Below are 17,477 nucleotides of genomic sequence, written 5' to 3'. Positions count from 1 at the left end.
CCAATAGAAGTTGAGATTGTATTCATCGGTTCAGAATGGGAGATGGATAATGAATTGTAGGCACCTAGCCTGTGCTGAGTCTGACCAGAAAACCTGTTAATGGGGATAGTTACAGTGTACGGAGTAATAATGGTGGTTTTGGGAGAAATGAATGATGATGGACCACAGCGTCTTTGGGCGGGCCTTCTACCCAGATTGAGATTGAAACGGGGACGGGAGGATGAGTGCGAAGTGGAAGAGAAGAGTGGAAGCATTGGATTTGGATACTCCAAAGCAAATGCCCGAGCAAGGCTCCCGGTCTCCAAGATGAATCATGATTGGCCGAGTCTCTGTCTCTTAGTCTTATCCGGTCAGACATAAAGACCCAGACCGCAATTTGAACTAGCACAGCCAAAAAGAACCGACTGGTTTTATTTAATTTGAACATGACAGAAAATAGATACTTCACGCTTTTCTTTTGAACCGTGTGACAGGTATATTGAGTCTGTGCGTAGTGTACCTAATACGAAGCCACTCTCTTGCTCTCCTATGTTAAGGACATTGGTACCTATAACAGTGTCCGTACGTTAGTACTTTGCATCCAATGTAATTAATCATCCACTTACCGTAAAGGCAAGGAACCCAAGGTAGACAGACACCTATTGTAGTTTAGCTCGTCTACCCCCCCCCCCCCCCCTGCAGTCAGGAAACTCCAAGATGACACCTTGATACGATGACTTATGTACGGATACCAGTAAAGACTTGTAACGTTAGCCTGCTGGATCAGTAGCGCATAATGTTGAATCCCTCTTCATAATTTTACTCGCTCGGGATTGACTGCTTGGGTTATAGATTCCGGTGTCTTGTTTATGCAACCCACCTTGTGACTATGCCTCTGGGCAATCAATAATTCGTATTTATTCAAGGTTCCGTGCATGGAGTCTTTACTGAAGCTACCTACCTTAGGCTTTTGGTTTCATCAGTCCCTGTGCCCCATATTTAACTGTACCGGGGATCTCCACTGTCTCTACCTGGATGCAACTTCAACCACTAACAATTCTCTCCCTCGCTGATCTTGGCCCTAGCACAACATCGAGCTCTCGACGTGTGGAACCACATCACAGCTCATCGATGTCAAAGAATCGCACCTGACCTTTTACGTGCTGTAATGACAAGAAGATCGTGATGGATTCATCAAGCTCTGCCTTACTGCCTTCTTCTCTGCAACACGCCAGGATTAACACTCTACCGGAGACGGCGTACTATATTCCTAACTTCATAACCGAGCAAGAAGAACAGAACATTTTGGACAAGGTTTGCATCCAGCAATACAAATGATAGCCGATCACGACTCAACCATCTCTAGATCTCAAGCGCTCCCAAACCCAGGTGGAAACAGCTTACAAAACGACGTCTTCAGACCTGGCCTTCAAATCTCGTCAACAACAAACTCCTTGAAGCTCCCCTCCCTCTCTGGCTTCAAGACCCAGTCATATCCCGTCTGCTCTCGATGCCATCCCATGACTCCTCATCAGCCAACATATTCGAAAGAAGTCCTCACAAGAAGCCGAACCATGTCCTCATCAATGAGTATCCACCTGGTATTGGTATCATGCCACATAAGTTGAGTGTTCACCAAGTGATACACCCTCTTTTCTCTTTCGTACTTATATCATACAGGATGGTGCAGCATACTGGCCGGTTGTAGCGACCGTCAGCCTTGGAGCTAGCTTGTGCCTGAACCTGCATCGCAGCAAGGAGGACGGCGCTCTTGATCCTGAACCTGCTTGGAGAATCCTCCAGGAACCCCGTAGTTTACTCATTACAACTAGCGAGCTGTATACCGACTATCTCCATGGGATTGCTGATATCGAAGAAGATGTTGACTTGAGTGCCGAAACTGTTGCCAACTGGGATCTGCTCGGTTCTCCCGGTGTATACGCCAACGGCCGGAATATTCGTCAAACTCGCACAAGCCTGACTTATCGAGATGTTCTTCAGGTATCAAAAGTCGCGAACAAGCTCGGCATCTTCCTCAAACGATAAAGGATTCGGGTGTGACTAGAAAGCTAGTAGACAGGCGGGATCATGATCCATCGGTCGGCTACCTTGTCGGAGCCGAACTTGTTCTCATACCATGCTTTTGTGCCCTTCGCCGTCGCGCCCAGGTTCACGGCCACAAACGCCACAGCAGTCAGGATGCTCTTGTTGAATAGCTCGCCTGGAGGCGCAGCGATCCAGGCAATTGCAAGATACAGAATGCACTCGGCAGTATAGTGAGGGCAAACGAGATATTTGAACCACCCTTCTGTTGGAAGTGTGTACTTCTTGAGGCTGGCCAGATGTCTGTGGCATTGATTCTGCTTGAAGTATGCAACGGAATAGAATAGGACAGCCGAGAGCAACCTCCGTGGGATTTCAAGAGACTGGTTAGGAGAATCCCAACATGACAAAATTGCACCTATGACTTGTCAGTGTCTGGTGACCACTTGTGGCGGGTTTGTAGCGTACCGGAACCCTCGATCCAGACAGCGAGGCTTATAACGGCATAGAATGCAACACCGAGTGCCCAATGAATGAACCACATAGGTGACGAGCCTGGCTTGAACACAAACAGACTCTCATATAACCGCCTTGAACCCTGCAACGCCATGAGCAGCCATGCGATATATGTTTGCTCTAGGCTCATCGATGATCTGCCAGCCCTGTCCTGCCAAGTAGCAATACTCCTCAACACCGATCCCCTCGTCAGATATTGCCAAGCCCAGAAGCCTGACAGAGATACTGAGATGATGTAGAAGTGCATAAACCACGAGTGAGGCACTTGTCCATATTCTGTTAGGTTTTTCAATAATGATCTCAATCCTGCGAAGTTTTGCTTTTCATCGTCTCCTTTCTTGCTCTTAGACTTTCCGGCTTTAGGTCTTCGAGGACCATAGTCCATCATAGCCCTACGGACATCTTGGGGGAGAACTTGTAGAGCTGAAACGAGAGCGGCAGAAAGTGTGAAGAAACCCTGGCACCATTGAGCTGGAGATAATGTTGATAACAGATCTACCACTTTATTCAGAATCTCCTCCATTACCTTTTGTGGTATTTTCATGTCGCTGATATTTTTGAACTGGAAGGACAAGATGAGGTTCTTAAAAACACGTTTGTTGGGTCTTGGCTTAAGTTGGTACCTCTCATTCCCTGGCGCGTGTTTTTGTACAGTATCAATTTCCCTCAAGTATATATTTTACACTGTGTGTATATCTCACGTTGAATATACCTCACCTCAGCAGCCCAGGTACTTACTTACCTTAAGTAAGGTAGTTCTCATTGTTGCTCCATTACTCTATATCACAAACCGGGGTGAAGCCATTTTATGAAGTAATACGCCAATGGTTGACTCGTCCCTGTTTGGATTTTGCTTTGGTCTTTGATTTCTTAGCTGAGGTCGAACACATTCGGTTTTTGAAACAATGATGTCTGCACGGAATGGAAACGTTATTCAACCGAGAAGTTCTTCTCGTTCCGGAGGCCATATAGAGAAACCTATTTGTTCTCGATGGTGCAGTTTCCGTCAATTTAGTATGAAACCAACGATGAGTGACCCTCAGGAATTGTCACAGTTTACCCTAGAGAGACGAAATCTGAGCTTCACAGGTTTGGGTGAATGTCTATACCGTATTGGTAAAAACGGTACATTGGATATTCTTTTATCATAAAAAAAAAGTTATAAATCGAGTGACGAGAGTGCTAAAAGTTACCTCTGACATCCTGTTTTATACCCAAAGGGCACTTATCCACTTCATCAAGTCATGGCAAAGGTAGTCTCTTAATTCAGTCAGACACATAGACTCTCAAAGCTTGTGACAATGAAGATGCCGAGGACAGACATAGAATTTTGCTGAGAGTTATGATCAAGTTCACAAAAGTAAGGAGAAGAGAAGGGGTTGGCATATCAAAACAAAGCAGCTTCTGTTTAGCGAACGATAGTCTAATCAATAAAACGACAACCAAGCGAGTGTATGTGGAAACAGCAGTAAACACCAAACCGAAAAGCAAACCATATCTCCCATCCCATGCTCAAACCTAAACACCACCACCGCTTTTGGCCACCAATCTCCGAAACTCCAGATTACTGAGCGAACATCCCTTACAAACCAGAGCCGAAGTTCTGGCAGCGGCTGCTGAAATTGACATTGGCGTTCTCCCAGAGACAGTCAGCATACTGGATGGAGCACTTATTCTGAGCGCTCTGCCACTGGTCGTTACCGAATAGGTTGAAGAAGCGAGGCTCGATACCAGACTTCTCGAGTGCACGCTTGTGGAAGTGGGAGTGAGATCGCTTGTCGAAGTAGTTACTGCTATCACTGCGAGTGTTAAGCTTCTTGCAGCTCTGGACATAGGTACCGACACAAGCGTTGTACTGAGCCTTGCAGGCGTCGGCACAAGCGCTGGACTGCTGGTTGCGGCGATAAGAAGAGCAAGAATTGGAGTTGGTATTGGTGTAAAGCTTGAAGGGGTTCTGAGAAAAGTCGCTCTTCAAGTCGTTACAGGCAACCAGAGGCAGCTCAATGCCACCGACAGGGTTGCCGGGACCATAGCCCCAGATGTTGGAGCTGGGCTGCTGGCAAATGTTGGTGGGCTGAGGAGCACAAGAGGTGACAGCAGCCGAAGAAGTCGTGGAAGTGCTGGTGACGGCGCAGGGATAGACGCTGGTAGTGGTCGAGGCACTGTTTCCGCCAGTGGGAGCGTTGTTCTTAATGCAGCCAAGCTTGTTGCAGCTACGACCACGGGAGCAAGAAGAAGCACAATAGCCCTGGACACCATCACACCACTTAGAGAAATCGAAGCAGTTCAGAGCGCCGGGCCAGCCAGCGTTCTGGAAGCAAGCAGCAATGTTCTTGGCGCAGTTGTTGTAGGCGGTCTGGCAACTGTTTTGATCCTGGAAGTCAGGGACAGACGGCGCACACCAGTTACCACACTTGTACTCGCAGGTGTTGGGTACGACAACGGTAGAAGTACACATAGCTGGACCAGTAGTGGTGCTGCAGGATGTAGTGGAAGGCTTGTTGGTGGTAGACTGGCCATTACCGTTGGTGGAAGAAGGGTTGGAGGGACCCGGAGGTTTGTTGGTAGTGGAAGAAGGACCAGAAGGACCAGAGGGACCAGAGGGACCAGAGGGACCAGAGGGACCAGAAGGCTGACCCGTGGTAGAAGACTGTCCATTTGCAGTAGTGCTGGTCAAAGTGCTCAATGTTGTGGAAGAGCTAGTGACAATCGATTCGGAGCTAATGACAGGAATGGTGCTTGAAGAACTGGAAGTAGCAACACTTGAGGTAGTAGCGGAAGTGGTAGAGGTAGATGACCAGAGAGAAACGGAAGCCGAGGCAGAGGCAGAGTTGCTGGGCTTCCAGCCACATGGCTGAAGAGAAAGCAGATCCTCAGCAACGTAGACACTCAAACGACTAGGTCCACCGCAGAGCAGGGTCTTGTCACCGTTGCAAGGAACGTTGCAGTCACCAACATCTGCCTTGACCGTGTCGTTGGCCAGGACGTTACCGCAGTAGCATTCACCACCATATTCAAGACCAGCAAAAGGGAAGCCCTGGTCAGCGCAGGCAGTCAAGCAACTAGTAGGGGTCATCTGAGAACCATCAATATCCATGGGCCATGTCAGAGCGCGGCCCTTGGAGGAGTTGTCAGTGTAGCAACCGTTGGGCTTATAACCGGCGATAGACTGGACAGTTCCTTGGAGTTGAGTAACAACTCCTCCAAGGTTGGTGAGCTTGAAAGTGGGATCCTGCCAGATGGAGAAGGCATTGTCACTACCGCAAGTTTCGGTCTTATCACCGGTGCAAGGATAGTTGCACTGGCTATCAGGAAGCTGAATGCCACCAACGGTGGAACCGCAGTAACAGACACCATAGTACTTGAGACCAGCGTACCGGAAGCCGTTACCCTTGCACTCGGCAACACACTTCTCGACAGTCATGTTGTACTGGTTTTGACCGGAGCGGTAGATGAGTGCACCACCCATATGACCCTCAACGCCATCCATGTAACATCCAGATGAAACATAGGGCTGAAAAGGGTCAAGACAAGGTGGGTAGTCGATGTGGGTGGCCTGGGCCATGCCAGCCAAGGCGATAGTCGCACCAGCGACAATGGTTCTAAAAGAGAACATGATTCTGTTATTGTTATCAAATGAGAGGATAGAAAGTTGCAAATAGCTGTCGAGGCTGTTGTAAGTGAGATCGGGTATCTGGTGCCTCAGTGTCGTTGCAAGCAGTCTTGATGTTTAAAGAGAGTGGTGCCCCAGGGCAAATACAAGAAAGAATGTGATCCGAAGAAGAGAGTGTGAGAGTAAGCTGATTACTTGAGAAGCTGCTGTTAGATGATGAGAAAAGCCTGGTTACGGAACGGGAGTTTCGAGGATATTTATCCTTTGCGATGGTTCCATGGCCGCCAAGGCAAAATCTCCTCGCCTCTCGATCAGCTTAACAAACTCAGCCAAGTCAGCCATAGTCCCAGGAACCGGAAGCCCCGTGCCCATACAAAATGCCACAAATCTACTGAATAACATCATGATGCAAGAGACGCCAGTGCACCCAGGAGCTCGTGGCACAACAAGAACAACCCTTCCCAAAGCAGAGTCGTAGACAGACGCCACTGAGCGCCTAACACACGCCGAACTCGAAGGTAGTCTCAATCGGCCAGTTCTGCTAAGGAGGAGACTATTCAAACAGCTCAGACGGGTAAGTTCCTCGTTCGCTGATTCGGGCGTAGATCGAGAAGTGGACGAGTTGAGTCCCTTATAGTGGATTGATCTTTTGAGTCTAGTCGGCAGAGTGAGAGACGAAGAGGCGCGGGAGGCCGATCTTACGACAATCAATGGAGCGTAACAGACTCTCAGAGGTGAATCTTGATACACGCGGGGACGCCAAGGGTCCAGACGCGACCGATGGCGGTTGGCTCTCGGAATGGATTTGGAGGCGTTAAGGGGCCTGTAGCTCTCCCGCCTGTTACTGCAGCTTCTGATGCAGGTACAACAGAGGTCTAGGTCCTAGTTGAAGAGTCAGTAACGAGGCGAGGCCGAGTATTACCCACTCATACCACCTGTGACCATGAAGGTGTTGACACAGATCCCAAATTCCCATTAACTTGTGACATGTCAATCTTGAATGACAGAACATGTAGAGTCTAACATGAATAGAGCAGGAGTAAATCTGACAGAATATCCAAGGGGTGTATCTTGAGAAGATTCCAGTTTGTCCTTGTGGGAAATCTCCACCCCCCAAACCAGATAACACTGGATCTACAACAAGGTCATATTCCAAATCCCCCAATAAAGCTTTACTTTTCGATCGGATCCACGATGGAGGACAAACAACACAATAGTGGTATCGTGGCTCTGGCCCAGCATACCTGTGGCTAGCTGGTTCTTCATGTGGATTCAGCACTTGCTGGTGCTGTGTTGGTCGATCATATTCGCACAATAGGCCTCTTTAGCGCTACTAGCCTTTGCTATGTAAAGCCACAATTGGATCCTAATCCATTCTTGATTACCAGAAGATCCGTGTCGTGAGAATCTAGATGGCTGAGGTCCGGTCTCGCCGTCCTCTCTGATCGCCGGATTTGGCCAAGATGGAAGGATATTGAACAGCTCTAGTTTGGCAGATTCAGGGAACGATCTTGTTTAGTCGTTCATCCACGAGAGGGTTGAACATACCATCACTTTTCTAGTTACAGGAAAAGCAGAAAGAAAGTAAAAAACCATTGGTGTCTGGTATTGTACAGAAAAAACTTGTCGCCAATCGTGAAGTTGAAGTTGTTGCTCCCAGTACTAGTTCGTTTGCACGTGATCGTTAAAGACATGACTACTTAGGTAGGTACCTCAAACTAAGGTACAGGTATCATCATCAACCAACAACCTGGGTGACAAACGCAGAACCCAGAACATTAAAACTTGCAAATAAAAGTGTTCAAAGATATTAGATAATAAGTCGGGGCTCACATTATTAGAATCCAAAGTTGCCGGAGTTCTTGAGTCTATTCAATCACACCCACCACTCGTGATGGTCATTCGACTTTCTTCCATTGACAAACAGCCTGACGCCTCATGAGAGCACCACTACCGTATGCACCTCTAATAAACTTTGCTGATCACGTTCAACAAGTCTCCATTAGTGAAACCTCCGACCTGTTAGAGAAGATTGGTCTCGAATCTGGCATTACAGTTTCAGAGCCAACCGTTGGGATTTACTAAACGATCCCCGACGATCCAGGAACCAAACTCAGTTCAAGACTAAAAGTCATTCGTTCGGAGAGAGCGGATATGGAATCTTACCGATCGATGAAGTATCATGACTTCAAAAGCATACTCCTCATATCATGTTTCTGTCTCAAATAAGTCCACCTAGTCTTAACCGTCTAACCTAATCCTGCCTTCTGAGGCAATAGATGCCCTCCCTCAACTGACTCGTGAACAAAGATATATATTACGTAGCAGACTTTGCAAGCCTACAGGCATCAAGTGACAGGACACCATATGACGAAACAGTGACTCACTGGGCAAAGACAGAAGCCCGTCTGCAACGCTAGTTGAGTTTTTGAACTTGACAGCCACCTTGACCACCGACAAAATTTGTCCAGGGACGAGGAATGCAGACTAATAAACAACAGTTCTAGAAAGGCTGTGGCATTTAATTGTTTGTTAAAGTTGTAGGAAGTCAACATTCGTCTACCTCATGATCTATCCTGTCCCTTAGATAACCAATGAGCTTGACTCTTGGAAGAAAACGGTTGTAACATGGTGCTCGTATGCGCTTAGTCTTGAATTGATTCATACTACTACTACTTTTCCTTCCATGCTACGGAGAACAAGAAACCAAATCCTGAACGCCTGAATCGCAAACTATGCATGCCTGACTGCGATCTCTTCCCCTTATCTGCATCTCTTATTTGTTCCTCATGTGAGGAGGAACCCACTTGCCTCGTGAGGCAGGCAGGGATTCCGCAGGAGGAGCTGGAGACTGCTTTCGATCCTCATCAGCACGGCCAGAGCCGCTTCGGTCCATAGGCGGCGCACCACCCCGAGGCGCGAAGCGAGGGGGAGGGGCGGAAGATCCAACATCAGCTCCACCACTAGCGGCCTGCTTTGCAGCCTCACGCTCTCGCCAGCTGGGCTTGGAACCAGCAAGGTTGAGCTTGGGAGGACCACCAGCAGAAGGTCGGTCATTGGAATCAGACCTCTCGGCAGGAGGTGCTCGAGAAGGAGGAGGAGCATCGCCAGCGTCACGGGTGGCCGCCTCACGTTCTCGCCATTTGCCGGCACCAAAGATAGGTGGTCTTCGGCCCTCGGACGAATCTGTGCGCTCTGGCCCACGAGAGAAGCCACCAGCCCCTTGGGCCTTCTCCGCCTTGCGACGAGCCAGTGCTTCTTCTTCGCGTCGCTGTTGAAGGGCAGCCTTCTCCAGCATCTCTTGACGTTCCTTCTCCCGCTGCTCTTTGAGCTTGGCAAGCTCTTCCTTACGAGCTTCATCCCGAATGCGCTGCTCCTCCTTCTCGCGAGCAGCGCGCTCTTCAGCCTCACGTAGCTCGCGCTCTTTCTCCTCGCGCTCACGCTTCTCACGAAGACGTCGGTCTCGGACCTCCTTCTTGCGCTGTGCGATCTGCTTCTCAAGCTCACGCTCAGCGTCGCGACGGCGCTTCTCGAACTCATCACGACGGCGTTCATGCAGGGAGTCACGGAACTCCTCGTACTGAGGCACCAGTCGACTAAGTCGGTGCTTGAGTTCAACACTCTCCTTGTGTTTCTGCTCAGCATCTTTGAGGGTTTGGGCCTTAACAGTCTCATAGATCTTGCGGTCCTGCTCATTTTGCTTGGCATAGTCCTCGTGCAGTTTCTTGGCTTCCTCCTTACGGAAAGCACGTTCAAGATGATCGAGACGCTTGCCAGTGATGCGGAGGCGCTCGTTAACATCATTCTTTTCACGCTCAAGCTGAGCCAGCTTCATTGCGCGTAGGCGGTTGCTGTCAAGGTTGTCAAGATCCTCCAGATCAATATCGATAGCCTTGTCGCCCATTTTGAGATCGGCGATCTGCTTCTTGAGTTCCTCCTTGCGAACTCGGTCGCGCTCAGCCTTGAGACGCTTGGCCTCGCGCTCCTTTTGCTCATTGGCGAGACGAAGATCCTCAGCTTCTTGAAGAGCTTGCTCACGAAGCCTCTTCTGGCGGGCATTCTCCTTCTCCTTCTTGGCTTGAATCTCAGAAGCAACCTCCTTGCGCTTCTGGATGAGGTCCTTTCGTGAAAGAATAGCCAGATGTTCCTCCTCAGCACCAGCCTTGGCGCGAGCGAGAGCAGCTTCACGAGCCTCGAGGCGCTCCTTGTTAAAGCCAGGGTCAACGTAATGGCATGTGGTAAAGAGAGACTTGGCGAGTCGGGTAAGCTGGGAGCGGACAATCTCAGAGGGAGTGCTCTGAAGACGTTGGACGGTACCGGTCTCAGACTCTGCAGAACCAGCAGAGGACCCGCCGTGGCTAGCCTTGGAGGAAGAGAAGACATCGTTATCGAAACTCAGAACACCTGTGGCATGGGCCATGCGGACAGAGAGATCACCCTTCTTGTTACCATTCATGATGAATTTCTCAATAGTCCCACGAGTGACCTGGTAAGGCTCCGGGAATTGAGCCAGGCTCTCGACGAAAGACAGGTCGACAGTTTCGTAGACCTGGGAAAGCTGCTGGAACAGACGGGTAAGGATGACCTGCTGCAGGGGGAGAATGTATTTCTCCATCTCAGAATCGGCTCCAATCTTGGTCAGGATAGGAGAGATCTTTTGGCAAATGGACAGAGGATGGAAGTCGACCTCAAGGATCTCGTAAAGCTCCCGAATCTCAGGGCGAGCGCGCTGAAGAAGGGACTTTGAGAGAGCGTCCCGGAACAGTCTGGCACGAGTAGGTGCTTGAGACATTCCAAGGAGGTGAGTCAAGCGAGAGTTCTTGTTCTTTCTGGCCTCGTCGAAGTCAACCATGGCACCTCGAGATCGGGACGTACTGATGACAGGGATGGCAAGGGCGGAGAGTACAACGAAAGAGGCGGCCTTTTGAAGCTCAGCATCGGAGGCAGGGGGGTTGTCAGCCTTCTTGCCCTGGCCAGTGGCTACCAGGACAGAGGACTGACGAAGAAGAGTGTAGTATCGCGACCAAGCAGCAGCGTGGAAGAGGTAGTTCTCGCCGACAAGGAAAATTCGGGTAAGCTTCTCGTAGTAGTTGGCCATCATGATATTCTTGGGAGGTCGCTTGCTGAGGCTAAGAAGAGTGTGAACGTCCTCGACACTTCGGAAAGCCTCCTGCCAGAGCTCGAGCTCTACAGCGACATTGAGCTGTTGGAAACGTGTCTCAAGGTGTCGCTGGAGAGTGTCGGGGTCGCTCAGATTGATGGCGTGCATCTGAGAGGAGTACTTGGCAGCGGTCTGCACATGGTTTCGGAGGAGCTCGCAGAGGCGACGGAACTCGGTCTTGCGAGTGTACTTGAGACAGAAGTCAAATGCCTGGGTAGCGGTGCTCTGGTAGAGGATCTCGAGACGAGCATTGTTTCGGAGAATGTCGAGGACAGTTCGGTAGGCCTCCCAGAGGAACTTGAGCCAAGGAGTGACGATAGCTCGATCGGTACGGTCTCGGGACTGCTCACCGGAGACAGTAGCAAGGAGGATAGACTCCGGGGTCTCGGTGGCCTCGAGATCCTCGATGTTGGAGGTGCCGGCAGTAGCGTCAATGCTCTCCTGAACTTCGTCGGCCTTTTGCTGGGCGGCAGTGACCTTCTCAACCGCGAGCTCAATGAACTTCTTAAGGACCAGCTGTAATGTATATGTTAATATCGAAAATCCCAACAGCATCGACTCTGCTATGATGTACGCACCTCGATGGTAGCAATATTTGTGTTCTGGGAAATATTCTTGTATTGGTAAAGGGCGTCCTTGGCAAGCTTGCCCTTCTTCTGTTCGACGGAAAGCTCGACGAGGAGGAGCATCACAGGCTCCAGCGACATAATTGGGACATTTCGGGAGCGCTTGTTGGTGATGTGCTCATGGAGCAGAGTCAAGGCGGCGGGAGCCTGGCCGACTCCGATGAGTTCGTGAGCCCTCTTGAGAACATTCTCAGGCTTTTGGTGCGGCGGAGGAGGCTATCAAAAGACTTCAAGTCAACATCAAATGCGGATTTAGTGTGGAGGAGGGGTAAAGTTCGAATAGAGAGATAGGGCTAGAGTTCACGACAACCGGGACAAAGAAAGATAGGTATTCAACGTACCATGCTGGGCAACCTCCTCTGTATATGACTTGACTAAGAGAGGAGATTTATTTATGATGATCCGAGATCGATCAGCCGGTGGGGAGGTGCGCTGAGGTATTCGCCCGGCACTCGTGATGGTGTTGCGACGACGTAGGTTGAATTTTTCGATTTTCGTGTGTGGCCGCTACGGTTAGGAGGGGCTATCTCTGCTTACATCAGCTGTTATGATTGTGGTGTGGCGGTACCTAAGTTTGGTGGCCGTGCACGATCCCAGCCACATACTTTCTCTCGTTGGTTGGGTGACCCAGCCAGAAATTGAACTGGTCGAGGTAAGTTGTAAATGACGCTCATCGCTGGAATAGAATGAGATCGTGTGGTGTTATTTCTGTTTGGCTTCTCTATAAAAAGGCATGATAAGCCATCGCTTCTTGGAGATCTGTTCAACTCTGAGGACAAGTAGTTGAAGGGCTGACCTTGTTATACAGTTAGCAGACTCGACTCGATCAAAGGTTTATTCGCAGCCCGTTGACATTGACAGTGAAGAGAATTGGTGTACCAGCTGATAGCCTGCCCGTTACGAGTTGTCAAGTTTAAGAAGACCATCGTCTCAAAGTGACAAACTTTGAAGCATGATCAAGATATATGTTAGAGATCTCTCGAGACCCATGTTGCTGTCCAACTTGATTGATAGCAGCAGTCAGGCGGCCAGTCATCCAGAGAATAACGAGAAGTACGGAGTATGTCTTGTGTCCTTTGCAAACTGGGGATCCCATTGGAACTCGAATGCAATTGACACCGGACATCCGACATCTGAGCATAGTAGTTAAAGTGGTAAATTGTGCTCAAGCTTCTTCTTGATAAGAAGGTTCTATTTGGTTCGTGGTTCGATTGCATTTCACGAGCAAGTCAAAAGATAAGATTTACTCCGACTATTTGCAAAAGAGCATAATATGCTCAGCCCTCCTCCAACGGCTTGCAGGGCCGGTATGTATGAGCATTGCTCATACACAAAGCTGAGATTCTGGTTTTTCGGTCACAGATTACAATAATCCAATCCGTGTATATCCTTGCGAATGGCGTCAGTTGGTCCCAGCTGGATGGCGTTGATCATTCGTTTCACGAGTTCTGACATCTCGGAAGTCATCAAACAGTACGGAGTACGGCTGCACATAATGAACAGATGGGTTGGCAATCTGGTCAGGGGTACTAAAAACAGGTACCTGAGCCGGGGATCGTGTGGGAAAAAATGCCGGCACACCAGGCTTGAACCATGTCAATAGGAGAGCTGCGTAACTTGCAATTATCAGCCCACAACAAGCGGAACTTGGTTGGTGTTGGACCTGAGAATAGAGAGCCAGAGGGGATTGTATGAGGACTTGTCAAGACAATTACTCTCTGTGCCGGAATTGTAGAGGCTAGAAGGCGAAGTACACTCTTGATGCAGAATTGTTTCACCCTCTGGTGAGCATTCGATGCTATCGTAAGCCCCAGCTTCAATGCAACAGTTCATAACAATACGAAACAGAAACAACTTCATACAGGGCAACATAGCCCTTTTTGAGGCTGCAACCGAGAAAGAAAGCAAGGTATCGTGACTGCTGCGCCGTTACCCCAACCATTTGCAGAGAGTCTGTGTCGCCAAGACGGGTCTCATCTTAATGACTAGCAGCATTGGTGGATCTCGTTGGTTCCTCTTACATAGTACTCTGTAGAGTCCTGGCTTCATTGCTCCGTAGTAGACCATAAGTATACTCCGTAATAAAAGAGTTAATAATTTAATAAAACACAGAAATCATGAATAAACAACCCAAAGTATGCCGTTATTGTTTGTTTCTGAAGGCAACATGCCATTTCTGTTTGATGCGCTTGCTCACGTTATCGACTTCTTGGATGGACTCGAGAATCACACGTTTCTCTCAGCCCAGGAAAAGGAACTCCTTTATGTATGCATGCCGCTACTGCAGCGTTCCGAGAGCGGGAAGCGACAGTACCTAGCAGAAACAGAGACTCTGAGCGTCTCGAACTCCACGGAAACTTGAGAGTGATGCAGTAGGTGCATTGAGGAAGGGGCTCACAAAATCTGGGAACGTTACCTACGTGGTGTCGCAAGCTTTTGGACGGAGTAGTGGTATTCGGTTCTATAAGCTTGCGAGCAGCCGAGACGAGACGAGCTTTGGGTGACCAAGAACGAACGAGCTTGGGCAATGTTTTCCTAGTTGGATCTGTGCTTTTCGAGCTTGGACTTGATTAACCTGACTTCCTCACTGCCCCATTGTTGAGATGAATGGCGTATTGCTTAAAACTCTCGCGTTCTGGTAGTAGATCTTCCCGCTTTTACCGATTGATCAAAGTTTGATAAAATCCGTCTTTGGTGGCTTTGCATGATCTCATGGAAGACCTGGTAGATAAGCCTCGTAACCAAGGTCAGTAAACATCTATACCTACTCCGTAGGTAGGTACTAAATAAGAGCAGTATTGACGCAAGACGTTTGAAGTCAATGTCATTCAACCTCCCCTATCAACAAAAATCGAAGAGATTGACGAGGTTCTCTCACTCGCTCCGGCTTCTTGGCTTTGGAGGGTTGCTGATTCAGGTTCCTCCCCTCATAATTTGAAAGGCAATATCAAGTGCCTGTAGCTTTGCAGCTAAGATGGCTTCGGGGCCAAATACGGTTCCGCAGGCCCCACCAAAGCCAACCACAAGCGTTCTATGGCTCGATTGAAAGTCCTTTTTGCCATGGATGCTTGTCTGCTGCAATAAGAGGAGCATAATTAACTCGTTAGCTATGAGCATAACACATCAGGCAGGTCAGGGGCTGGGCCGGGCCAGGCTGAACTCGCTGTCTTCAACGGGTTGTTGAGGAGGTTTGAACTCAAAGCTAATTCTGATGCTGTAGAAATCGGCTGTTGGTATGTTCCTTTCTGAATCAATTGGCTCCATTCAACGTCCTGAAGATAATGTCTCGTCTCCTTATCCCGTTGATCATCACATCAACCCCTAGCAAGGTCTAAGGTCCCTCAACGGGGGCCCCCAGCAGCTCCCCCCTACCCCCCAATTTCAATGCCAGGGCTCCCGCAGCACAGGAACAGAAGGAAGAGCCACAGCTTCAGGTGCACGAGCCACCAGGCAAATCCGCCTAAGGATGTCCCCAGACGCACAAAGACTTATCGAGCACTCAGTGGCTCATTTCCGTGGAAAAGTGGCTCCACTATGCGATCTAAACCCAGCTTGTCCTAATGCTGGTGCTGGTGCTTCCCGCAACTTGGACCTGCTGTTGGCTTTGGGTTAGGTAGGTGTAGGCCGTACGGTCGTACCTACCTACCTAGCTCGAGAGTTTCCACTGCAGTGCAGTTTCCCCCCCTACCATGGCCCCCGGGCCAAGCCAGGCCAGGTCTTTCCCATCACATTCTCGCTCCTGCTCTGCTCTCTGCCACCAACTTCACCAAACCTTACCTTCCTTTCCACTTGCACTTGCACTTCCACTTTCCCTGGCCTCTCGCGACGGACCCTTTTTTCTTCTCCTTCACACGCCCGTTCCAACCATCATCACCTTCCGAATACCCTCCCGACCGTCGATTCTCTCATTCTTGTCTGCGTAAGGTACTGAATCGCCTCGCAAGCTCCGACTGTCATTTATTGACTCCAGTCCGACGCTCCGTAAGTCATATCCTATTAGTGATAAAATCCTCGTCGCCATCAACCAGGGGCAAGCGACAATTCCATTCCATATAGGTGCTACAACATGGAAATGGGCATCGACAGAATCAATCAAATGACGGACGATGCTCCCTTGGACTCATTCGTTCCGATTGCGATGACATTTGCCCGAGACAAAACTCGATTGACGCGACTCGCCGACCTTCCCTGATCCGTCTTTTGCCCATCTCGCGATGTCTCGATTTACACTGCGAACTCATCGATGTCATTCCAGCACCTCGCTAATATTGAAGATTAACAGTTCTCAACCTATTCGCGCGCCTCATCGCCGTGACTCTCCCTCCAAAACCGCTCTCACTCGCCCACCTCGGCACCCCGTTCCAAGATGCCTCAGTACACTTCTCGCGATGTCGGCGACCCTTCGCAAATCAAGAAGAACAAGCAGTCGATGGCCGATCTCAAGCTCCGACGGCTAACCGAGCTCAACAACCGTCTGCGCGAGGATCTTGAGCGAGAGCGTATTCCCGTCAGCACAGCATCAAAGAGGTGAGTTGATCGTGTTGATCCCGCCCCAATGCGCCAGTAACTAATATCGTATTAGCATCATTGCCTACTGCAATGGCACTCGCGACTACATGGTTCCCTCCGTCTGGGGCGCTGTACCCAAGGGCGAGGACCCTTATGCGCCGCAACAATCTGGCGGCTGCTGTGTGGTCATGTAATGCCACCCGTGATAATAATTTTTCCTTATTACTGGTTACCAAAATCAACAATTACGCAATGTCGGCAATGATTCAGCGATTAGGGGGTGGGCCGCAGTCGGTTTCGATATGTTTGTGACGCATCTAAGGGGAGTAAACCAAGGAGAACTGAGTATGGGATACTCGGATGATGGAGGCGAATTAGGCCCTGGATACCAAAGCTCTTGCTAGCACTACCACGACGGCTACTTGGGAAGCTACCAGGAACGACTTGCCCTATTGACGAAGCGACGCGAAGCGCGAGAAAGAGGGAGAAAGCCCATACACAAGATCCAGCTGTACCAGAAGGACCCAGATCAAGATACCCAAGATACCATACTATTTGAGCGGGTCACGAAAACCAACAGCGAGAGCAATGGAGCCATGGTTTATGAGGAGGCTGGACTGGACTACAGCGATTTAATATTTCTGTCTCCGCACGTTTGTTTTTCTTCCCGCTGGAAGAGACATGGATGTTGCTATGAGACCAACGATAAGGGGAGAGGTTGAAGAACCACTACGACGAGTCCGGGTCTGAGTCTGGGCCTTAGAAAACGGTTTATGGATCGGGCTCTTGCGCGAATGTAATAATTCTCCTTTTTATCATCATTTTTTTGTTATCATCTCGGTGTCATTTCCATCCAATGTCGTGTACGTTCCCCCAGCAAATATACTTTTTATCTATGATTTGATGACTTTAATCCTTACACCTGTTGATCTGGAGGCTTTGAGATATGAGTCTCAATCGTGCTTATACTCGGTTTTATAACTCGTGATTTCCACTCAGTCATTTCTGTCCATAGGACAAATCACTATTT

At 49.4% G+C, this 17,477-nt stretch overlaps 5 protein-coding genes across 5 annotated transcripts; 2 read left to right on the top strand and 3 right to left on the bottom strand.

Annotated features, from left to right (window-relative positions):
* Positions 1 to 1,489: 1,489 nt before the first annotated feature.
* On the top strand, positions 1,490 to 2,025 carry J7337_002422 (uncharacterized protein; the record flags this gene model as incomplete). The annotated part of the gene is made up of 2 exons (XM_044820151.1): positions 1,490 to 1,618; positions 1,660 to 2,025. 2 exons carry the CDS (start codon positions 1,490 to 1,492, stop codon positions 2,023 to 2,025), a joined length of 495 nt encoding a protein of 164 aa, XP_044684451.1.
* A 23-nt stretch (positions 2,026 to 2,048) lies between these two features.
* On the bottom strand, positions 2,049 to 3,061 carry J7337_002421 (uncharacterized protein; the record flags this gene model as incomplete). The annotated part of the gene is made up of 2 exons (XM_044820150.1): positions 2,049 to 2,440; positions 2,491 to 3,061. 2 exons carry the CDS (start codon positions 3,059 to 3,061, stop codon positions 2,049 to 2,051), a joined length of 963 nt encoding a protein of 320 aa, XP_044684450.1.
* Positions 3,062 to 4,120: 1,059 nt separating this feature from the next.
* J7337_002420 (uncharacterized protein) lies at positions 4,121 to 6,154 on the bottom strand (the record flags this gene model as incomplete). Its single annotated transcript, XM_044820149.1, has 1 exon — positions 4,121 to 6,154. The coding sequence occupies one exon, from the start codon at positions 6,152 to 6,154 to the stop codon at positions 4,121 to 4,123; it is 2,034 nt and encodes a 677-aa protein (XP_044684449.1).
* Positions 6,155 to 8,927: 2,773 nt separating this feature from the next.
* On the bottom strand, positions 8,928 to 12,282 carry TIF32 (eukaryotic translation initiation factor 3 subunit A; the record flags this gene model as incomplete). Its single annotated transcript, XM_044820148.1, has 3 exons — positions 8,928 to 11,828; positions 11,891 to 12,154; positions 12,280 to 12,282. The coding sequence occupies 3 exons, from the start codon at positions 12,280 to 12,282 to the stop codon at positions 8,928 to 8,930; spliced, it is 3,168 nt and encodes a 1,055-aa protein (XP_044684448.1).
* Positions 12,283 to 16,304: 4,022 nt separating this feature from the next.
* On the top strand, positions 16,305 to 16,641 carry GNG1 (Guanine nucleotide-binding protein subunit gamma; the record flags this gene model as incomplete). The annotated part of the gene is made up of 2 exons (XM_044820147.1): positions 16,305 to 16,465; positions 16,521 to 16,641. 2 exons carry the CDS (start codon positions 16,305 to 16,307, stop codon positions 16,639 to 16,641), a joined length of 282 nt encoding a protein of 93 aa, XP_044684447.1.
* Between the last annotated feature and the right edge of the window lie 836 nt (positions 16,642 to 17,477).

This window comes from Fusarium musae, chromosome 2 (genome assembly GCF_019915245.1).
Source record: "Fusarium musae strain F31 chromosome 2, whole genome shotgun sequence".
NCBI lineage: Eukaryota > Fungi > Ascomycota > Sordariomycetes > Hypocreales > Nectriaceae > Fusarium > Fusarium musae.
The sequence above is the reverse complement of the archived record's forward strand: the minus strand, read 5'-3'. Positions and strand labels throughout refer to the sequence as shown.